At 46.7% G+C, this 24,050-nt stretch overlaps 1 protein-coding gene across 4 annotated transcripts in view; it reads left to right on the top strand.

The window, feature by feature from the left end:
- FERMT2 (FERM domain containing kindlin 2) overlaps positions 1-24,050 on the top strand; it is a 51,981-nt gene that overhangs the window by 17,975 nt on the left and 9,956 nt on the right. For 2 of the 4 annotated variants that reach the window (XM_056346342.1, XM_056346343.1), the window contains exons 2-9: positions 1,677-1,910; positions 14,023-14,157; positions 17,811-17,843; positions 18,298-18,523; positions 18,677-18,779; positions 19,111-19,218; positions 21,060-21,194; positions 23,277-23,326. In XM_056346342.1, the coding sequence (XP_056202317.1) occupies positions 1,677-1,910; positions 14,023-14,157; positions 17,811-17,843; positions 18,298-18,523; positions 18,677-18,779; positions 19,111-19,218; positions 21,060-21,194; positions 23,277-23,326 (1,024 nt within the window). The remainder of the gene's footprint in view (positions 1-1,676; positions 1,911-14,022; positions 14,158-17,810; positions 17,844-18,297; positions 18,524-18,676; positions 18,780-19,110; positions 19,219-21,059; positions 21,195-23,276; positions 23,327-24,050) is intronic. The other 2 variants (XM_056346344.1, XM_056346345.1) reach the window with 1 other exon arrangement.

Raw genomic sequence — 24,050 nt, 5'->3', positions numbered from 1 at the left:
TACAAAGCTGTTGAAAAGTCTAGCTGAACATTTCCACTTTCTGGCTGCGTGATTATGCCATTAGACCAGGAGTTCAAAGAAAAAAAAAAAGTTTCTGCTGGGTTTTCTCAGTAACCCGGAGCTCGAGATCCCATTTTCAGATAGGGACAGAAAAAAGTTCACTTGTCACACTGTTCTCATCTTTCTCATCTTGATTAAGTTCAGACGTGGCTCGTGGGGATAATCATGATGTTGGTTCTGGAGTACATTCCTCAATACCTTCAGCCTGTTTGATGGTGGGTCTCCTGGGGCTGTGCCCCCTGGACTCGGCTGTGTTTGCCCTTGGCTTTCTGGCTGGTGCCTTGGGATGCACGAGCATCGCTGCCGAGGGGTGGAGAAAGGAGCTGTTGTGATAAACGTCAGGTGGCAGTTTTAATTTGGGTGAAACTGATGTTTTATGGTAGGAATAGAGGATCACAAGAGGATCTGGAGCTGAAAACTGAATTATTTTATCACTGGTTTGCTTTCAAGCTTCTTTTTTATTATGAAAATTAAAATAATCTTCATACAAAGTCCATAAGCTCAAAACTTATTGGTAACTCTATCACTTGCAGTATCAAGTATAGAAATGTCCCTGCAGCTTGTCCTGCAGCCTCTTGAGGTCCTTGTGTGCTTGCCCAGATGACAATCTGCGGAAACTTTGGATTTTCATTTGAAATGAGAGCTTTGGCTGTCGGCATCGGTGCTGACACCCCGCCCACAGACACCCCCTCCAGTCTGTATTTTTGGAGACAGAGGGTTTAGGCTAAACAGAGCTTTGCAAAATGTAGCTGCAACACCTGAACCATTCCCTTCCCCTGTCCTTTCCTTTCTCCTGTGTGGTGGGGGAACATTGCACAGTTAACACTGGCCAGTGGTTGTCAGAGTGGAAGATGCTCTGTGGGAATGCTAGGGGGCTGTGGGGAGAGCAGGGCAAGTATTAGCAAAAAATATTCCATGTATTGGGGAAAATACTGCGCGGTAGCTGTCTTTTGGAGTTACGACTGTGCTTTGGTTCCCCAAATGCTTCCCATTTTGGACATGACCTTAAAAGCCCCGATGGTTACACCCCTGCTGGAAGGAGACGTGGCTGTTGGGTTTTGCACTGGTTTTCCTTTGGGAAGTAACTTTCCATTTGATTTGGGAATCTTCCTGGGGTTTTTTCTAGATACTGAAAGACCTGGAGGAGACACAGTGTTTCTATTTAATTCTTCTTGCAAACCTCATTCTAGTTCTGCTTTCTGTGTGTGCTGAGGTGGCTGCACTTGTCTTTGTGTAGTGCAGGTGTCTGATATGGTGGGGAAGAGGAAACTCAAGAATTGAGAGTTAACCTGAAAATCTGAGCAAAATCCCTCCTGGGGAAGGTGTCAGGTCATTCATGACCCCCTTGGTTTCACACTCCAGCTTCATCACCGCCGGGCTGAGCGATCCATGTACACATTGTGTCTCATTCTTACTCCTCTTGGGTTCTTCCGTACTTTCCGAGGTGGCTTCTGGATGCTACTGAGTACAAGCAGTTATTTGTATCTGAAGAGGGCCGTCAGTGGTTTTGGATTGATAGTTGCTCTTCACTTAAATGCATTTCAACTTCAGCTTTTGTCTTTTGAAGGCTAATTCTGGTCCTAGTTTTAACTGGTAAAATGGTTTCTTTGTTCTAGATGTTAAGAAAGACTGGTCGGATCACGCGCTGTGGTGGGAAAAGAAGAAAACTTGGCTCCTTAAAACACACTGGACGTTGGACAAATACGGGATACAGGCTGATGCCAAGCTCCAGTTCACACCTCAGCACAAGCTGCTTCGCCTGCAGCTGCCCAACATGAAGTACGTCAAGGTGAAAGTCAACTTCTCAGACAGGGTCTTCAAGGCAGTTTCTGACATCTGCAAAACGTTCAGTAAGTAGCGAGTGCCGAAAGCCACCGGTGGGGAGGTTGTCGTTTGCTTTGGCTCCTGCCTCTGCTTCAGTGCACGTGCTGTCTCATAAACTTACTAAATCGCGCGTATTTTCCAGCTTCAGACAGCCAACAGTCACTTGGGCACCAAGCAGCCTGGATGTCCGCTCTCTTTCCCTTGTGAACCTAACCTTTTATGTGCAGATACTTAAATAATGAGACCAATTGTACCGGAAACATAAGAAGAAATACATATTCTGTGCTGAATTCTGTTCTGCAGCAAGACTGTTCTCGGTTTTGTCTTAGGCGAGGCAGTAGCAGCCCTGCTTTATGTTAAAGCTGCTGGTGTTGGGTCGTAATTTTTTTCAGCAAATTTATGTGCTAGATGAAAAACAAACTCTGAAGTAGGAAAGCTGCCAGCTCCGTGGGTTCTTTCCAGTGGAAAATCATATTAGAGATTAAGTGATGATGCTTCACTGTAAAACTGTCTGGTGGAGGGAAGGAACTGAGTCTCCCTCTCTCCTCCTCAACTCCATGCTCCTTTCCCACATTGAGAAGAAGCCCCAGAAGAAAGGGTGGATCATTTTCTACCAGATACACAGGGCTTTTGTCAGGCTGCTGCTTTTGTGCATCACTTTTTACTCTCTTCACAAATTTCTCATTCCAAAACCCAGTGCTTCTTTCTCCACTCCCGAAAAAAAACCCACCCAGGAGATAACTCTGCTCCAAGGAACTCGGATAAGTGCTCAGCACAGGCTCCATACTGATATCCTTCCTGGTTGCTCACCTCCGAAAGGAGCCTGCAACCTGACCTCAGACATAGTAAATCTATTTCTGCTCTCAAAAAGCAGCAGCTAGGGTTACTCTTGGCTGACCCAGTTGTTTCGTGAGGCAGGAAGAGCTCAGCTGTACGTGCAGTGTTACGGTGTGGCCACCAGTGCATCTGTGGTTAGGTTGGTATATATAGCTGATTACGAATCTTTGCTATTTCTTTCCTGGGTCTTTTTAAAAATATAAATATTGGGCAATTTCTCCTTAAAATAGAAAAGGCTTAGCCAGCGTTATTTCTGAGTCGATTTTGCTTCCCTCCCCCCGGTCTCCCACTGCCATTTTTACTGTCATGCTAGACAAGAGAGGTCACAAGCATCTGCTTGGTTGCTGACGAATCTTTCTAGCAGTGAGTCATGTCAGGAAATTCTGATACAGTTAATCACATAACAAGAGATCTTTCACTGAGACCACTGAGCAATCAGAACCTTACATGGGCCTGAAGCAGCTATTTATTCAATTCCAGGTCCCTCAGTGTATTTATGAACAAACCAGCAGAATAATGCTAATATTTAAAGATGTGGAGGGGGAAAAAGCCGCTCGGATAGCTGCAGCCCAGCTGTGGTAGGGGCTCCCTGCAGCAGGCAGGCAGGACACATCTGTTGGAGATCGTTCTGACTTCCCTTCCATGGCATCCATACTGAAATAAATGTTCCCAGCTTTGGGGAAAGCAGGATTTTTGCTGGAAACTTCACTCTCCTGTTAGTGACTCTTACCAGCCCAAGCTGTTTGAGGACAGATGGAAAGTATGTGGCCGAATACAGCGATTAAATCTTGCTTAGCCCTTGTCTTTATGTTTACTGGGAGCCAGATGTTCAGCAGAGCTATGGGGAAGATGGCCACATCAGCTTTTTATTGGCTTGAGGGAAGGGGGGATCAGGATGCGGGGAGGCGGCAGTGCTGGAGCTGGAGGGGCTGGGATGCTCTTTCCTGGACCGCAGAGGTATTTGGACACCTATATTTTTATTTTTAATTTTTAGGTACATGTGAAAGATGTAATATCTAACATACCGTATATATTAGATATAATATACAGATGTATATTTTCTATATCTTTAAATATGTGTTCAAATACTGCTTTTTTTTTTTTTTTTTTTTTTTAAATATATATAAAAAATATAGGTGTCCAAATGCCTCTGTGGTTCAGGGAGGAGCTTCACAGTGGAAAGAGATACATATGTGGTTTGGTGCTTGCCCCAGGAAGTTCTCAGTTCATGTGTATGTATGATCCAAAAGCTCCTCGGGGCAAACACCAACCCACTCCATGCACATACCCATCACTGCCTGCCCTTTCTTCCTCTGCATGTGACCTTGGTGCTGTGCCATAGGTCAGACATGTCCTCAAGTGCGGGGTCCTGGTGCTGAGCATAGACGATGGAGGCAGGAGCTAATCTCGGCTGGGAGGTCACACGCTTGCTGGGCAAGAGGGGCTGCTGCTTTCTACCATGCAAAATCATCCCGAGGGTGTCATGCTGAATTTGCACAGGACATTTCATTCCTGGAAGGCATGGGAGATATCTGCCTGCACCTCGGTGCCTGTGGCAGCTTGCCAAAAATGAGAGCAGCTGTAGGATGGTGGGGTCATCCTGGCTTGGGGAGCTTGCATTTTCCTTTTTTTCCAACGTAACCCTTTCTCAGGGTCGTACAGACCGTGCTCTAATACTTTCCCAACCTACCTGTTTCCCTTTTCTGGTCCCATCCCCCCCCAGATTAGTGTTTAGGCTGCCCCATTTTTCTCCATTTATATTCCCCTGCCCTCTGCAGCATCTCTGCACAGGCTGGTGCAGAGAGCACTCGTAACGTGTATTAATCATGCTCATTGTCTCCCCAAGGAAAACTGAGTAGATATTTCAAGGCACAAGGGGAAAGAAGTAGTCCCTGCTCTAACAGCATAGTTTTGGTCTCTGCACATCCCCGGAGTTCTAAAGTTAGGGTCCAGTGTGGCCAACGTCCAGCCGACAAAACTGTGCTCGTGAGTTGCTCGTATTTTGGCTGTAAGTGTTTGCTGTCTTTGCCCCTGGAGCATTTAATTACACACTTCAGTAATTTTAGCGTATGGCATGATTAATGAGTAATTTAAGTAATTCCTCATGTTGCCGGGACTCTAGCTGGTTGCATTTATAAAATCCTCTATACACAGGCAGGAACACACTTGAGTGGATTATTTAGGGTTGTGCCTTATATTCCCTTTATATTGTACCCAGAGGTGTCACCATTGCAGCGTACAGTTGCTTTTTAAAGAAAAGTCTCTATTCTTGTGCAGAGTGAAGTTACTGCAAAGGGCAGCTCTCGACACCGGTCAGGCTGCGGCTCCCGGGGGGCAGCTCGGAGGTGGCTGTGGGAAGATGCTGGAGCCACTCGCACATCCCTCGCTTTCTTGGAGGTCGTGCGAAGCCGGAAAAAAACACAATCTCATTCCCAGTCCCTGGATTGCAGCCCCTCAGTTCCCACAGGCACAGTCGGGAGGGTTAACAGCACGAGTTGACCCTGCCTGTGGTAGCACAGGCAGGAGTGGGCAGGAGGAGAAGAGCAGGGTGGTGGATGAGACGGGCAGCCCTCACCCGAAGGGTGGCCTGGAAGCCTGCCCGGGAGCAGCTGCTGGCAGGCAGTGAAGGCTTGAAGGGCCAGCTTTGATCTGCAACTAAAAACCAGAGAAAGAGAAAGTAAAACTTCACCTTTTTTTTTTTTTTTTTTGAGCAGCACGGGTTTGTGCTGCCTGCCTGCCTGACAGCAGGATGTGGAGGCTGGGATGGCGTGCCCCCCTCCTCTCGTCATCCTGCTGGGGAAATATTTCTGCCCAGTGGACAGTCCTGTCAAATACACAAATGCAGTTTGATGGGGCCGCAATCAACGCTTTACTGGTGTGGGTGGGAATATCCGCATTGCAAAGTGGGATTTGGGGAGAGAGGAGATGTGGCTCCATTGCAGAGCTCCCACTAACCCATCATCCTACATGATAACAAACAGAAAAATCCTCTTTTCCTCCACGATGGCTTCGTTTGATTCCAGGACAGCAGACGCCTTGCTCATGCCCTTAAGCCGCTCCCTTAGAGCGATCACTTTTCTCCTGCTGCTGCCTGAATTTTTTTTCCATGTGTCCTGGGAGCAGTAGGGGACTCCAAGGAGGATCTGCTGCTGCTGTGTGGGCATGTGGGAGAGGAAAAGCAAACAACAAGATGTGAGTGTGATGGTTTTTTCCCATGCCTTGGCGTTTCCTGCTGCAGCGATGCTACTTCTCGTGTAGAAACAGTGTGTGTTGTGGAGCTGCAGGGAGAGGAGAGATGCTGTGATGGCATAAAAGGTTGCATCCTTCTCTTCTGGCTGTGAAGATTTGGGACCTGTGCTACCTTCCAGCCTGAGCAGAGGAGCAGGGTTTGTTCTGGATGATGCTGGTGGGAGCCGGGAGGGGGATGTGGTGCCAGAGCTGGGAGGAGGCAGCTCTGGGAGGAAGCACTCCAAAATTCATGACTACTCCCTCCCTTACCCACCCTGAGGCTGTGGAAGAGGAAGAAATTCCCTTCAGGTTTTTGCGGGTTTTATTTCCCCAGAGGCTGGTAGGGCATCACACCCAGCTCCTGCCTAGTAATCCTCAAAGAGCTTAATGTGAATTAATCACCTGTTTTGGAAAACAAAGGCTGCAGAGCATCCTGTGGTGAGCAGCAGCAGTTTCCATGCCCTATCCCCTCTTGCTCCAGTCCCCAGCTCTCCAGGAGGGAGGTGTGCCACGAAATGGGGACCCTTCTTGCATAAAGGCTGGTCCCATCCCAAGGAGCTTGTGGGGCCAGGGAAGGAGGTGTGGGGTGCGGAGAGTCCCACAAGGGTGATGGGCTGCTTCCCCTCACCTCTCCTGCCCCAAAATAATGAGGTGCCCATGACTGTGTGACTGATGGGAAGTGACAGTCAGTCTTCCTGCCTTCAGCCTTCAGCCACCCAACGCAACCAGAGATGAGATGATGGTGGCATTTGGGAGTGGCATGATGCAAGCCCAGCCCGAGGAAGGGGACACCATCCAGCAGTCTAGATGCCGAATATGACCCTACCTTTTTTTTTTCTTTATAAATGGTCTCTGCTCCAGTACAGAACGTCCTCTGACTTCTGAAGTATTTGTAATATTTCCACACCCAGTTGCCAAAAAAACTTCTATAAAAAGCCACTGGTGGTTTTTTTTCTTTCTTTTCTTTTATTTTTTTTCCCCAAAAACTGAAACCCTTTGGTAGTCTGAGATGTGCAGCATCCCCAGGGCTCTGCCAGTGCCTGTTAGCACACGGAGCCACAGCCCCGGCATGGTTGCTTTCCAGGAGGCAAAGCTGCCTGGAGTTACTCCTCACCATTGCAAACCTCTTCAAACCCTTCTTTCTTCCTTCACACCCCGCTGGTAAAGTAGCATTTTTCCTAAACTAGTGGAGCTGAAATGGAGTCCTGGTAGATGCATGTGCGCATCTCAGACAGGTAGTTGGGAGTGACTCCAGCATCTCGTGGTACAGTTCAGTAACGTCGTGAAGATGCTTGGAGATGGCATTTACATACCGGTGTGGAGACAGATACAGTGAAATAGAGATGAAGGGTTTGCAGCCTTTTCCTGCCACAAGCAGAGAGGTTTGGCAGTAGCACAGCTATTTCTAAATATGTCTAGGGGATGGGTGTGGAAGGAAATCTTACCATTTAGAGTCGGCCAAATTGCAGTGTACTCAGCTTTTTAAATGGTGAGATCCAAGTGTACTGCTGCCAACTTCTTCATTTCGCTATTTTCCTCTTTTATTGCTTGCCTATATTCAGCCGCAGCTGTTGCGTAGGATCCAGATGAATACCAGAAACTGGTGTAAGGGAAATAATGAGATTTAATTGCAAAGTGTCTGAAATGGAAAAATACTCCCCTTATTCCCCCCTCCCCAACCCGGTCACTGTTCTGCCTGTCGAGTAGCGTCAGGTTGCATGTCACCGTGTGAGTCAGTGAATTTTTTCTTCCTTACTCTGCTGTTGACAGCGACCCTTTAAATAGACTTTCATCCTGAAGACATTAGGAGATGCTGACAAACCCAGTGCCACTGCCTGCCTTAAGATTATTCCGATTGCTCTTTATGGTCTGATGCAGAGGGTGTAAGTGTATTTTTTCTCTTGTTTGTGGTGCTTAATTTAATTGAGTTTAATTTGAGTTTAGCTGCAGTTCACATACTTCAGGGGCAAGGCTTGAAGTGCTGGCTATATTCTGAGAGGCATCCAGATAACTGGAGTCAGGATTTTGTCCTACTTGCAGAAAAAAAACATGCAAACATTCAGCATTTGCTGACTCTGTCTCTCCAATGGCCCTTTTTGTCATCCTTGCAATAATTCTCAGCTCCGTCACCACTGGCTGCTTCCTCCTATTCCTCCTCCTCTGGGTCCGTCCCAGACAGTGGTGCCTGGTTTCAGCTCTGGGTACCACTTGCACAGATGGGATTTGTCAGCTGATGCAAACCCTGCTGATTTCGGGTTTTGGGTGGTTTTGCACATCACTGCTCTGACAGCAAGTCAGCAAGTTAATAGGCACTTGGGTTTTCCACCCTGACGTAGGGAAGGCTCTGGCAAAACCCCTGCCAGGGTCAGCCCCAGTTTGGTCTGTGCTTGTGGCACGCGTTGGGCATCTCAGGAGGCTTTATGCGATGTCCTAGCTGTGTGGCCTGGGGCAGCAAGTGGGGAACTTAGCTTTTACCCAGATAAATACTTAAGCACCTGGGCAGCTGAAGAACCCATAATAAAATGTTCTGAATGTAGGCAGGTGTACAAACCTAGTAAACTGTGCGAAGGGGGTGAGGACCTGCTCCACCATCAGGTACTGCCCAGTGTCCGGTACAAGCACAGTCTTATCTCCAGGCTCGTCTAAAGTTATGTAAGCCTTTTTTTTTTTTTTTTTTTTTTTTTTTTTGCCTCTGGTCTGTTTTGCGAAAATTTATCTCGAGTGAATTTATGTTGAAGATAAGTCACATATTCAGTTCTGTAAATTTACACTGTGAAACACGATCCATAGGATCACTTATTCCAAAGAAAAATACTTTTTTTTTTTTTTTTTTTTTTTTAAAGTCTGAAATGGGAGGGAAATGGGACTTGAGGTCTCATTTTTCCAAGAATCATTGTAGTGGTGAGCAAAGGCTGTAAGTTTTATGAGTCATTGCTTCAAGACAGTGGTGATCCAGTGCAGAGGTATCCCACTTCAAAACACATTTCCTGATGGAGGGTAACTGGATCAGCATTAAAGAGAGGATTTCCCCTAAATGCTGTCGGCGTTACAAGTAAAATTACGGAGTTTTTATGGTTCAAGAGCTAACCAGGCAAACAAGCCCTCTAGCCTTTTAAGGGAGCCAGAAATTGGGTAGAAAATGGATGCTGAGAGAGCTTCTGTGGAGCATTAATTTCCTTGTCTACCAAAACTGTGAAACTAGTGTGATTTCCCATAATTTCAATTTTTGGGGAAGTCAGTACATGCTCAGAGAGCCCTTCCAGTCGATGTTGTATTGTGTATGTAGGTGATGCAAGAAAACTACAAATCTGATTTCTCATGGGAGTGAGTGCCCATCCCTTGGGGAACAAAAATCATCACTGTGCCCCCCTGACCCCTTGGTCTGCTGCTTGGCAGGATCTGGGGACTTTGCATCTTGGATCGGGACAAAGCAGCAAAATCACCCCTTCTTCCACACTGAGACACATGAATTTCAGTCCCATCTCTGACCGTGACTGCTTTCCCATCACAATACACCTTGGTGGTTAAAGGTGCAGCAGCTGCAAGATATACTTGGTGAATTTAGCGCAAAAGAGCGTAAATTGTGAATTTCACACCCTGTAAGGCAGGTGTGGTTTTTTTTAAAGCCAGTTTTCTGCATGTGGTTGGTGCAGTGCCCTGTGAAGAAAGGAGGGTTTCATCCCAGCTCTGCTGTTCTTCTCTGGATGGGAGATAAATGGGCACAGCTGGGCTGGGGGAGCTGGGCAGTGGCTGGATGAGAAATGAGGGATTACACGAGGGAAAAAAGGCCAAGGGTTTGCCTTCAGCAGGAGACAGCACAGGCACAAGTAGGCTCTTGCAGGCAAATGGAAAAGAAGATGGTGTAGAGAGTAAAATGGCTTCACCCAACAGTTGGAAAAATTTCTCTTGGAGGTTGAAAGCCACCTTCCTGGTCATGTTTTTAAAATGCCTCCCATGAAATGCATGTATGTGTGCTCCTCTCACCAAAGGGCATTTCCCTCACTTGATAAAATTATAGACTCACAGAACGGTTTGGGTGGGAAGGGACCTTTACAGGCCCTCTAGCCCAACCGCCCTGCAATGAGCAGGGACATCTGCAACTCCACCAGGTCACTCAGAGCCCTGTCCAACCTGGCCTGGAATGTTTCCAGGGATGGGGCATCTACCACCTCTCTGGGTTGCAAATCCCCTACATTTGATGAGGCCCTTCTGCTAGGACATGGACATGGAGCTCAGCAATGTTAGGGATCAGCTGCAGCTGGTTCAGCGTGGGCTAGAGGAGATGTCAAAATACAAATGGTTCCTGCTCAAATCCAGCTGAAAAATAGTTTTGGACCAGTTTTTGGTGGGCGCTCTCCCCTCTGTATGGAGGACGCCACATACTGTCACAGATGGTTTCTGCTGGTGGCTGTCACCAGCAATGCTGGAGATGCTCAGTAAGGGGCCAGATAGCTGGGTTTTCACACACTTGCATAATAAATAGAAATAAAATGCTAAAAGGATCATTTACAGTAAATTCTAGTAGACGTTGCCAGTGCCATCTGTCTTGTGTGTACAGACAAGGAGTCTCTTTTAAAGCAAACACAGCCCTGGCCAACGCCATCAGTTGAAGAGTCAACACATCAGCCTTGTTCAGATGGTCACTTCTCCTGGTCCACCCACATTTCACTGACCCTTTTTCCTTCAAAGTGACCTTTGGCAGGAGCAGCCTGGCTTCAGCTGGAAAATGTGGCTGGAATAATTTACAAAGGATTTTGAGTGGGAATTTGGGGCCCTGGGGAGATGTTTTACCCCAGGTGAACAACTCTAGCAAATGGGCTCCTCCAGGTACAGTGGGACTTCGTAAAAAGCCCAAACCTGTATAAAAGACTTTAGTTTTTTGCACCACTTGGATACTTTTGGATTCTTCTCTTCCTGTTATAGCCAGAAAACAGGGGCTGAGGCTCTGGAGCAGTTCCTTGTCCCGGTTTCCAATTAACTGGAGCCCTACCATCTGCAAGCCCTTCCATCCTGGGATAGGCTCTGCTTTAGTTACAGTAACTAAACACCATGTTTGCCAAGCCCAGCTCTATTCAAAACACTCTTTAAGACCCTTTGTATGCTTATTAAGCAGCAGCAAACATTTTTTTCATCAGTAGTTTACTGAAAGATTGAAACGTGCAAAGTTGCTTCTCACTTTTTCTCTAATTCTGGGGTGGGAGGTAAAAACCACTGTCGCTCTTCTGCTGCTTTTCTGCTCTCTGCTTTTTAGCATAGCCAGCTTTATTTTTAATTTCCCCTGCAGCCCTCAGTTGGCTTCAGTAGGTTTGCAAAGTCTCGGGAGACAAGGGTACATCCAGCAGACGGCTGTTTGGGAGAAATTTGCAGCTTAGCAATGGGAAACGTGCTCGGCTGCAGGGGAGTGGGGATGCTCTGGCATCGCAGGGATGCCACTGCCTTTGCCATGTCCCACAGCCATGCGCTGTTTTGAAGCAGCTGCCGAAAACTTGCCCGTATCCTTTGTAATCTGACGATAGCGTCATGAACGACTGAGAGACTATAAAAAGTCGCTTTGATATCAGATGGTCAAGCTTTGGGTAGTCTCCAACAGATTGCTTTCAGGAGCTGAGCTTGGCCCGGAGCCCTTCTCTTGGCCTCTCTGAATGATTTCAGCTGAGAGGCTGTATCAGTTGCTAATGCACCATAAATAAACATCAGAGTATAAACCTTGCTAGCAAAATACCAGGGGAACTCCTCATTTTAGGCTATGCTGCATGTTGTCCCTTGCGCATGCCCCTGGTTGGCCCAGCAGATTTTTTCTCCATGAGGTAAGCTGGCAGTGATAAATGGGAACGCGTAGAGCTGTCTGGATTCATACTGTAGGTATTTATTGCTAGAAATGGTCAAAACGTTGTGCAGTGAAACTAACTCTTGGTTAGTGGTGCAGAGGCGGGCTTTAAGTATGACGATGTGTATGTAGTAATGATAAATCAGTGTTAAATTCAAGTTTAAATTAAGTGAGGCTTATATATAAAAATAAGTAAAAAATACCAATATTAGATCAATAAATAGCTATAAATATATAAATAAAAATAAAGCTTAAATTAAAGCTGTGCCAGATGAAGGTTTGGAATGGGAGACCTGCGATATGGCAGATGGTTAAATCCATAAGTGCCCAACCTTTGGATTCGGGAATGCTGGGGCTGGCAGGATCTATCCCTGGCTGTCACCTAAAGTCAAATCCATCAAATGTGACGGGCACCGCAGGGGTGGTGCACAGGCTGTTATTTAAAATAGCAGAAAAAATAAAGGGAAAAGCACAGGTTATTTAAAATAGCATCACGGGGAGGCTGTCACTGTGTCCTCCCCGGGAGGGGACAGTCCGTGTGCCAACCCCATGATGCTCACTGTGTCTATAAACAGGGAGGTGAACCCGGGGATGTGACCTGTCAGGGAAGCCATGCTTCAGCAATTTTTTTTAAAAAAAAAACCAAGTTTTGGAATGTACTGTTTGTAATGGCAGCCATCCCCTGACAAATGTGGGAAAGCACTTTGGGTTCATCGGCTCACAGTGTGTCCCTGGATGGGGCGAGTGGGGACCAGAGCCTGGCTGCCAGGGTGATGTTTCCCTGCTTGTTTACAGTAAGAAAAGGTGCTGGTGCGGGCAGGTGTGATGTGTCCCCTTTGGTCACAAGTTGGGGACCAAATTCCAGCTTTAATTATAATCCCGCGCCTGGGAGCGTACAGCAAACTCCCACTGCTGCCAGTGTGGTGGTGAGATATGAGCCCTGTAACTTTTCCTTGTTAGAATAATGAGTTATTGTCTCGTTCAGCATTCCTCTCGGTGGGAAAAGTACAGCCTGGCTGCAGCGCAACCAGCTCCCTGTCCTCTGTCTCCTGACCTCCCTTGCAGCTACAGCTGCAGGCTTCGACGTGCAGCCGGGATGGGTCTGGGGGCTGCTTTCCTTAGGGCATCCCAGCAGCAAAGCTTTGCACATCTGCCTGCAGCTGAGCATTTTCAGGCAGTACATGCGAAAAACCAGAGCTGAACGTGGACGACCAGCTGCAGAGGAGAGCTCTGAAACTCTTCCTTCCAGGCTCAAGCATGACCCATAATCTCTTTTCCAACCCAAGCTGTACTTCAGAGCTGTCCGACCGCCTTCCGTCATTGCAATAGGATGGCTTTGTGCCCAGGTGAATGCTTTTCCAGGTCAGTTCCCACATATTGACGGAGGACAGTTTAGATGGAGAGGGTCTTTTGCTCCTCTCTTGGTTTTTGCAGGGCCGGCGAGGGACTCCTGACTCCCCTCCAGTTCCTCTGTGGTTTCAGTGGTATGACGGATGGTGGGCTCCACGTTCCCAGAAAGGTCCTTCCCGCTTAGAAGCGACTGCAGCAGGCAGGAGCAAACTCAGAGTACAGCCTTAGTGGGAAACGGCCCTAAAATTCTCTTTTTCATTAGCTCCCCATACTCCAATGGCTTAAAACACAAACATGCTGTGATGCTCTTCATTTTAAGTAACATGGTTTTAAAGTTTTTCAGGCTGGTTCTGGGCAGGGAAATAGGAGAGATTTGCTGTGAAAAGGAAACACTTCGGCCAAGATCTCTTTAAAAAGTGGGTGCCTTAAATACAGGCTCTAAAATTTCCAGTCTTGGGTGTAAATAAATGGTTTAACTCTTGGATTGCTCCTATGGAAGTGAGAGTACCTGGCCTGTTGCCTAGGTGCCTAAATAGGGGGTTACATGCTGATTAATACATATAATTTTTTATATTAATATTTACGGTAATGGGTGGGAATGGTACTAGGCTCTGTCGCAGGTTCTGGCAGTGCTTATATTTGCATTTGAGTGGCTGTGCCTGGGCAGTTCTGCATTTTACCCAAATGCTGTGTTACCTCTCCAGCCAAGGACCATGTTTGTTTCTGACAGGCTTGCAGGGAAAATGTGCTCAACTTGATTTTTAACCACTGCAAAGCAGGAGTATCAGCCGAGGGAGATACTGCACATTGCTGGATATTGTTTCTAATGGGAAGATATTCTTTTTTCCCCTTTTTTTCCATCCTGCCTTTATAAAAGTGGTCCATTTTCTCCCCAGACATCAGGCATCCAGAAGAGCTCTCCCTTTTGAGGAAACCCAGAGATCCATCAAAGAAAAAAAAGAAGAAGTTGGATGATCAATGTGAAGATGACGCCTTCGAGCTGGAGGGTCCGCTGATCACGCCAGGGTCGGGTGAGCTGGGGCTTGCTTTGCGAGGATGAGCTTGCAAGAAAGGGGTTGGCAGGAGGCAAGCAGATAATAAAATGGGGGGGGAAATAACATAGCGGTGTTGGTCTGACCTAACTCCTTAAGGTCTGTGCAAGGAACGGACCCCAGATAAATCCCACGGATCATGCAGGGCTGCAGCACTCAGTCACGGTCACACAGATGCATGCCTGAAGCTGTCACGCATATGGGGGAGCAGAAGAATGCCAGACTTCATAAAATAAAACAGAAACCAAGTGTGACCACTTTAACACTCAGATTGTGTTACTGAAAGGTTTTCTTACCCTATTAAGAAAGGAGTTAAATGGAAAATCTTTCCTAATGTCAAATTCCAGGTTTGTTTTAGGCAGTACCACTGCTCTACTCCTTATAGCCCAGCAAAACCCATTGCATTAGTGTTTGCTTATGTTAAGGGTGTAGCTATAGATCCTAATGCTAAAAAAACCCCTTTTATTGCTGGGAGGGTAGTTTACCAGTCTGGCTTACAGAACCAGAGCAGCATTGGTAAGAGAATTACTAACGGAGTAACATCACTAATGGAGTAACATTGCTGATGGAGTAACATCTCTTGCCCCAGGCAGCAAAGTGATACAGGGAGGTGTTTGCAAGCAGAGGGTTTTTTTGGCTCTGCTCCGTGGCTGCTGGAGGTCTGGTGTTTGAAGGCAAATGGCAGGAGTTTAAACCATAAAGTCGGCCAAGTGGGAGCACTTTAGCCCAAATGGACTTGTGGAGAAAGCCGCAGTGATGCACACTGCTGGGCAGGCAAGACGTGTCTGGCTGCCAGAGCTCTTGGGTTTAAATCCAGCGATAAGAAGGAAGCAGGGTAGATTTAATTAAAAAAAACCCAAACTTGGAATTTCATAAAGTTGTATTAATTGGTCTTAAATTAAATGAAGTACAAGTGAAGGTCATGCAGTGTGGTTAGTGCCACTTGTGACTCTGAGCTTGCAAGGTTTTGGCTGCGCAGGGCACGGGCGAGGGCGATGATGCCCTCGAGCTGCCGTGCCAGAGTGATGTGCACATGGGCTCTGCAGGGAGCCATCAGCACGGGTTCGTAGCAAGGGAAAAATAATTCTTCTTTTGCTCCGGTCTTGCTCTTTCTCCTCTTAGTTACTTGAAAATATTTCTGGACTAGTCCTCTCCCACTCCTGACTCAGGCAGTTTTCGCTGCATCAGGCAAGGCTCAATTTTCATTTTCATTTGGCATTTTCATCTTGAAAGTCCATAATTAACCTTCCCAAAAGTCAGCATTCACAGAGGGCATCTCCATTAGAGTAATAGGAAATACTTGGCCTGCTTCAAGGGAAATATATGCAAAAGATAGCTTTTTATTTTAATTAATTATTGGTCTTTCAGTGAGTAGCTTTGAACTATCTTGCTGGTTTTGCTTTCCTTGTGAATGAAAGTACTTTTGCTGCAGGTTTTAATTACTGCAGCTACCTGCCATGTTTAGGTGCCATTAGTTAAAGGTCATGGTTTTAATCTGAATAAGCTTTTTGTAGTGTTGTTCCAACATCAGTTTGTGTGCCGAATACTTCTGGAAAGTGAGTTAATATTTCAGGATCTGCTTATTTCAGTGCATGAAGATGTGATGGGCATGTTTTGTCACCGAGCTCCCTGTACCTGGCAATGAAACCATTTAAATCACTGTAGGCAGAGCTGTCAATACACCCACAGTACATGTTGCCCAACACTTTCCATTAGAAGACCTGTATTCACTTGTTTATAAGTTTGCCAAACTTACAGCTATTTCACCTGGAACTTTCCATGACATTGCCTGCCCTCAGGCATATTCTTTAAGGGAAGCTTCTTCTGAGATGTTTCAGATGTTTGGAGAAGGTCATGAGGAGAACATCCGAGGGGAAGCTTTGCTCCTCTGGAGTAGACACCTGAACGGAGGAATGTGGGGAGACGTCCATGGGAAAATCTGCCCGATTTGGGGCAAGAAGTGGGGTTTTCTTCTGATGGCCCAGTTAATGCTCAGCCCTGTCTGCTTGAGCCACGTGAAGGTGGAGGCTGGCACACTGCAAGGGCAGATGGGGAGGAAGCAAGAGCATCTCTCGGGATGCAGGTTACGGATGGTGCTGGTGCTGTATTGCTGGTTCTTGTTAGACTGCTCTGTTCTAGCATTACAGTGGTCTGTGGGGAGAGCACGTTTCTGCCACCTTTATAATCATAGTATTGTAGAATATCTCAGGTTGGAAGGGACCATAAGGATCACCAAGTTCAACTCCCAAAGTATAAGTACCTGGTGTAAGTACCTGGCAAGTTGCCTCTGGCCTTCTCCTTGCAAGTGTGAAGCTTGAAGGTGGATATCTCCATCCCTTGACCATTTCTGCTGCTTTTTTGCTCATGCCTGGTTTGCTGGGTTTGTCCTGAAGGCAGGTACACACAGTGCTTACTGGTCCCCCAGGTCATTAATACAAACCGGGATGCTGGCAAAACTAGCATGAGCATTAAAAGCATCCTAGTGGTTTTCTTGTTCAATGGTGACGGATGGTTTTCAGTTGTATTTTCCATTCTGTCAGGCAGTTTAGAATCATGTTTCTGTATTAAGTTTCCTAACCCAGATGTTGGCTGTCATTGACATGCCACTGATTCAAACCATTCTTACTGCTCCTTGAGATACCCATTGCAAAAACTGACAGTTTGGAGAGGTTTTTCTGTTGGTTTGGTCTTAGACTTTTCCAGATGTCTTAGCTCAGCGTTCTATCATGTCTTGCTCACTCAGAGAGGAGGGATCATTTCGAGTGAGGAGGTGGAGGGTGGCCCGAGGTGGTTCAGGGCAGCAGCATGAGGTGGCACAGAAGACCTTGCTTGTGGCATCTCAACCCTGCCACATGCCGCCTTTGACACCCTCAGTAGTGTTTTTGGAGGTAGAGTGGAAGAGCATCGATTTGCACATCTGAGTAGGCTTGTGATTTTAAAAGGACACAGATCTTTCCCAAAAAGCCAGTTCATTAGTGGTCCTTCTAGGTACTGGTGTGCAGATTTATGCCCAGCAAGTGATGCTGATATCCACATGCAGTGGAATTACTGACATTAGGATACAATCGTGGAACCTCCCTTATTTTGAAAATCTGGATTTTATATTCTTAACTTAAAAACCAATACTCCTGTGAGATGAATAGGGACTATTTAGCTCTCAGCTATTTTGGAGGATGAGGTACCAAGCTGGATCCGCTTTCTTCTCTTCAAATTTGTAATTTTAAGAAGGGTTTTTTTTGGTCTGCTTTGAGTCTGTATGAACTGTAAAGCTTTAAAAGGCCTGGGAGTAATGTGGGCTTTGGGATCAGTTTTGCACCAAATCGCACCACTTGCTCAGCATATTAATACCAAATTTGTTTGGCCGTCTCAGCAAGCTTTTCCATCCGTGAAATGCCGTGTTTCCGTGCCCAGCTGTTTCTTGTAACGTGAATAAAATAACGTGGAGTCACTTTGGTTGCTTTGCCTGCCGAGTCCACCAGCGCTGCTGCACACACTCAGTTTGGGTGGTTAAACCTTACCTGTGCTATTCTGCCCTCTTCTGAAAATGCCCATTTTCGGCTTCTGTCCTTTCCTTCTCTCCAAGTGACTTTCTCTCGCCTTCTCACTTCCCTCCTTTCTTTCCCTCTCTATAGGCACCGATATTCTTTACATCGGCCCCGTCAAAGGTGAGCTCCACCTCAGTAGGACTTTTGCGCTCTGCCTCTGGTCTCTTTGGCTGCGCCCTTAGTTTATTTTCCTGCTCCTCTAAAACTTTTGACTTCCAAAATCTTTAAGCAACAGGTAATACCGGTAAGTTGGGGGCTGTTCATGTCCCAGGTGCCACAGAAACACAGGGGGAAGGAGTTTCCTGGCGTGGGAGAGCTGCGCCTTTTCCCATGAATTTGGGCTAGGATGAGTTTTCCATTAGTTTTGCTCTCGGAGAAGAGCCGAGAGAGAGGGACAGCTTTTCATGGGAAAACAAGCAGCACAGCGTTTTCCCATTGTGGAAAAAAAAATGGTAAAAAAAGGGAAGTTTTTTCATCTGCTGGCTTCAGGTTTGTGCCTCTGAGTTGGCTTGGTTGGGAGCAGGCAGGGCTTGGCCCTGAGCTAACTCCGAGCTTCTATTCCTCTTACCGGTAGGAAACATATATTCAAGCCCAGGACTGTATAGCAAAACGATGACACCGACCTATGACGCTCACGACGGCAGTCCCCTGTCACCCACTTCAGCCTGGTTTGGTGACAGTGCCTTGTCGGAGGGCAACCCGGGCATCCTGGCCGTGAGCCAGCCCGTCACCTCCCCAGAGTCCTTAGCAAAAATGTACAAGCCACAGGCACTGCTCGATAAAGCCAAAATCAACCAAGGGTGAGTTAAGGATTTTGTCTTCTGCTCTTTTCTTCCTTTTTTGTTTGGTTTTTTTTTTTTTCCCCCAATATGTGGTTTTAAGTTGCATTCTTGAAAGCATCACAACTGCACCAGAGTTTTTTGTGTGTGTTATCCCATGTTGATAATTTACAGGTGGCTGGATTCGTCCCGATCTCTTATGGAGCAGGAGGTGAAAGAAAATGAGGCTTTGCTGCTCCGGTTCAAGTACTACAGCTTTTTTGACCTGAATCCAAAGGTACAGAGCTGTTGGTTTTTTACTTGCATCTTGCAGGCAAAGGCATTGAGCGAATGATGCCTTTATCTCTAATGTGCTTTTGTGTTGGTAAATCCTCCACTGCTTTGAAAATTGGTCATGCAGGCATCAAACCCAGGTTTACGTGCTCCCATGTACCAGTTCGCTAATGCTTAGGTATCACTAGAGGGTTGCTTAGAGCCACTCTGCTTCGGTGGCAGAGGCTTTTCAGTCTCAGATTGAAGTGTTGTGTTGAAATGAAACACGTAGTGGTGCGTCTTGAACTGAGCTCATACATTTTACAACCAGTCTGTGTTTTTGCACTGTGCTGTAGTATGACGCGATCAGGATCAACCAGCTGTACGAGCAGTCCAAATGGGCTATTCTGCTGGAGGAGATTGAGTGCACGGAGGAAGAAATGATGATGTTTGCGGCGCTGCAGGTAGGAGGCAGCCCAAGACACTTACAGTTTTGGTTAAACTTGATTTTGTAGCTTTGCAGACCTCTCTGTTGATGAATGTTGATTAACACAATAAGGGAAAACTGCTGTAACTGGTCTTTGTCTTTGGTGGGAGCTTGGATTTCCCATGCTGGTAGAGGTCAGATCATTTCCCATCTCCTGATACTCACTGGAGCTTATTAGGTAATTTAAATATTTGCTGCTGATTACTTCTCATGAAAAGGAACTTGACCTTCTTTTACCAAACATGTTTATGTCTATCTTAACTTTTAGTTTTGCCCTTCTTAAAAATCCCCAGTAAGTACACTAGGTTACTGAACTATGTGTTTCTGGCACGCTGCCCCCCAGACAGCTGGTGGTAGTCTGTGGGTTTCCCAAAACTATTTATTTATCTGTTTTGTGAAATACTTGGTGTGATTTGGCATAAATACTACACCTGCTATTGACATCTGTAAGATGGATGGCAGGCCATTTGCTACGTGTGGTCTGGCATGCCTTGTTGCTGTAGGAGGCAGAAATATCCCCATGAAGAGGAGGGCTGTCTGCTCCTAGAGCCCTTCCTAGGAAAAATAAGAGTGAAAACAGAAATATGAAGACTCTCCAAGTAGTCCAGAGTGGGTTGGATGTGGTCCTTTGTGTGAGATTTTATGGATGTTTTGGTTTTCTTGGGGTAAAAGATGCAATGGATCCTCCCAAATTGAGAGGAGTGGCTGATAACACCAGAGGGTCGTGCTGCCATCCAGAGGGACTTCGGCAGGCTGGAGAAATGGGCCAACACGAACCTCGTGGAGTTCAACAAGGGGAACTGCAAAGTCCTGGCCCTGGAGAGGAACAACCCCAGCACCAGTATATTCTGGGGGCCTCCCAGCTGGGAAGCAGCTTGGCAGAAAAGGACCTGGGGTTGCTGGTGAACACCAAGTTGAACATCAGCCAGCAAGGTGCCCCTGGAGGAAAGAAGGTTGAATGGTATCCTGGGCTGCACTGGGCAAAGCATTACCAGCAGGTCGAGGGAGGGGATCCTTCCCCTCTGCTCAGCACTGGTGGGGCCACACCTGGAGTGCTGCATCCAGTTCTGGGCTCCTCAGTGCAAGGGAGACAGGGACACACTGGAGAAAGGCCAGGGGAGGGCCACAAGGATGATGAAGGTCCTGAAGCACCTTGCCTATGTGGAAAGGCTGAGGGAGCTGGGACTGTTCAGCTTGGAGAAGACAGGGTTCAGGGGGATGTTACTAATGTATGTAAATGCCTGGTGGGAGGCTGGAAAGGAGCTGCAGCCAGGCTGTTCTCAGTGGTGCCCAGTGCCAGGACCAGAGGCAATGGGCACAAACTGAAACACAGGAGGTTCCCTCTGAACATCAGGAAACATTTTTTTACTGTGAGGGTGACCGAGCACTGGCATAGGTTGCCCAGAGAGGTTGTGGAGTCTCCATCCTTGGAGATACCCAAGGCAACTGGACGCTGTCCTGGACAACAGCTTTAGGTGACCCTGCTTGCACAGAGGGTAGGACCAGATGACTTGCAGAGGTCCCTTCCAACCTCAGCCAGTATGTGATGCTGTGAAAAGAGTTGCTCTGCCCCGTGAGGTCCAGAGCAGTCCTTCAGGGTTCGTACCACTGACTCCTTGGACTGAAAACAGCCAAGCTGGTCATTCCTGTCTCAACTGCGTGTAGGTCTCAGTGCTCGCTAACCTCTGCTCCCGCAGAGGATACGGCTCTGTTTTTCCACTCTCTGCTTCCCAAGCGTGGTGGCTGTGTTGTGATGAGCCCACAGCAGCCAGCAGATCACTGGAGCATCCTGGTGAAGTGCTGTGCTTTGCATTTCAGTACCACATCAATAAGCTGTCCATCATGTCCTCGGAAAACCACCTGAACAACAGCGACAAGGAGGTGGATGAGGTGGATGCTGCACTCTCGGATCTGGAAATTACTTTGGAAGGTGGCAAAACATCGACAATCCTGGTAAGGGCTGCAAGCGTGTAGTGGCAGGGCAGCTTGCACGTCCCCTCCCCACCTCACACAAGGCAGGAATAATCATCCCAAGCTGGGAGTTTTCCCAGGCATCCAACCTTTTTTATTTCCTTCCTCTCCCCTTGTTTCTGTTTCTGCTTTCACAGCATGAGGAAGTTCCACAACCCAGTGAAGCAACACAAAACATAGACCCCAATAATATTTTCTTTAAAATAGTATTTTTTAAAAATACCAAAAGGTAGTTTGGGTGGGAGGGAACCCCGGGCAGTGTCCAGCATGGGGCCAGCACCAAGCTGGAGCTCTGCTCTGAGCCCAGAACAGCATAAAACCTCTTTGAGCACATGGACGTATTGAACCGCAGGCTTCATTTAAGCTGTAAGACTGCCTTCTGTTTTTGGGGGGTTTGCAGTTAATTTAGCAGGGATTGCTCAGCCAGTCCTACATACCCAGCTCTGCGTTGTTGCAGAGGTCAAGTGCAATATTGCTTTTTTTCCTGCTGAGACCATAACACCAAATGGTGCTGGAGAAGTCCTGGAGGAGCCAGGATCTTACTGAACTCACCCTCCCCCCCGGCACCAAGCCACCTTCCTGGTGAGATAATGGGAACCTAAATTAAAATTAATTTTGACTCTGTTCTCGCTACTGACTTTCCAAAACATGGAGTTCTTCATGCTGAGGTTTCTCTTCCACTGTTTTTAATTCATGGCAAACTTTTACAGCACCTAAACAGCTGCTGTGATTTTCAGAAATAACTTATGCTTATGGAACCCTATTTTTATTAGACTGGATTTTAGCCTGGAGTGGGCTATGACTGAATTTCAGAGGATTTCAGGGTTTTTTTTCTGATATGCTGTTTTAACACTGGTTTTCCATCTTTAAAAATGTAAAGTCCAAGAACTAAGCTGCAGAAAAACCACAAGGTCCAGTCAGACTTGGCACAGCACAGCTTTTCCAGGCATTTTTCACATTTATACCATCTCTGAGTTTCATTTTAAGTTCTTTCAAACCCTAAAATCCCTGAAATTTTCCAGTCTTGCACTTCATGTAATTTTTTTAGGCGTTTATGAAGGGTCTTTTTGAAGTTAACATCCATACTTAGCCTGCTTTACTAGCATTAATAACGGCAGAAGTTTACAGTATTAACCAGGCGCCACAGGGAGAGCAGCACTGCTTTGGTGTGACAGAAACGATGACAAGCTTTTATCACCAAGGGATCTTTTATAATATCTTTGCAAAACCAGATTTGAAACACAGTACTAAGGAACAGTCCCTGCCAGATAGGAGTGAAGACAACAATGATTCATCAAAAAAACTCCATCCTTTTCCATAGGGGTTGCTAACACTAGCCATTTCCAGATGCATTCGAGTAATTGAATATGGATAATGGGCAATTACTGGATTGTTTGTTTAGATTCTGCATTTTTTTCCCCGTGGTATCTATAAACAGCATTGCTCATTGCAGACGGAAAGTAAACTGTCTTGCTACTGGAAGCTATTGAAGCAGTTTTTGCTTTTTCTGTCCTTCAAAAACCCTTCAATTCGAGCTCGCGGGTATTGCGAGTACCACCCTGTATATCTTCCTCATGCAGAGCATGAAGATAAACTCAATGTGAAAAACGCTGGGGGAGAAAAACCTTTCTAGACCGTCAGAAAGCCCTTCCCCAGTCCTGCAGGGAGGTGCAGAGCAGCATCTTTTCCTTTTGTTTGGAACATAACCTAATAACTAAGGGAGGAGAAAAATCCCTGTGTGAACACGAGCCGGTGTGACCGCCGGTGACCTCACGGGTGGGAATTGGCTCCGGCGGCAGCAGCAATTCCTGAAAGAAAACTAAAACCCTGTCCTCTGGTTTCCTAACAGCACTTCTGTGCCATAGATTTTTTTTCTTTGCTTGCTTCTCCCCTGAAGTGGATGAGGCTTTCTCAGAAGCATTTGCGTGACCCCTGAGCCCCAGTGTTGGCCGGTGAAGCTGCCACCAGCTTCCTGCCCCGTGCAGCATCGCACCCCTCCTGGCCCCACCACCGGGCTCCGCTTGCTCGGGCTGGCGGGTCAACGGGATAATCTTTACTTTTCAGGGTGACATCACTTCCATCCCAGAGCTTGCCGACTACATTAAAGTCTTCAAGTAAGTGCTGATGAGAAGAGGTGCTTGTGAAACTGGTAATGTCTGTGAATAATTAATAGTCCTACCGCCTAATATCCTTTTTTTTTTTTTTTAATCCCCTGGCCTTAAGATCTTGCTGCGCACCTCTATGTTACCTTGTGTGAAAAGCCACCCAGCAGCAGCTGCGTAATACCACAGCTCAGCATCTGTGCTCTTTTACTATTAAAACATTTTCCTTCTTTATCCTGTAGCACAGTCACTAAGAATTTCACACTGTTCGAAATATTTGATACTGAAGTTGATTGGTTCTTAGATATAAAACCCAGGATGTTTTCCCACCATTGCTGCCCTAGCAGGTACGCATCCCTCCAGGAGAGCTTGCTGCATCCCGTAGCCAGCAGCATGTGCTGGGATATTTCTCTGACATGGTTAATGCTCAGGAGATAATCAAGCCATCCTAAAATTAGGACTGAAACTTAGAAACCTCGCTCAAATACTTCTGCTGGTTTGCAAGAGGCCAGATGAATTCTAAGCAGCCGGGATCCCAGTCTAACTGCCCTCTCCTTGCCAAAAGGAGCAGGTTAAGCTGACTCCGCTCCTCTTCCAGCTCACTCAGGATTTAGGTGTTTTTTTAATTTTGCTTGGACTTGGACAGTGTATGTGGAAACTGGGAACAGCAGCGTCTGGACTTTGAGTAACAGTTTGGCAGCCACAACGGTCTTTTGCAATTTATTGCCTGCTGCGG

Source organism: Falco biarmicus, chromosome 7 (genome assembly GCF_023638135.1).
Source record: "Falco biarmicus isolate bFalBia1 chromosome 7, bFalBia1.pri, whole genome shotgun sequence".
NCBI lineage: Eukaryota > Metazoa > Chordata > Aves > Falconiformes > Falconidae > Falco > Falco biarmicus.
This window is presented reverse-complemented; position numbering and strand designations above follow the sequence as displayed.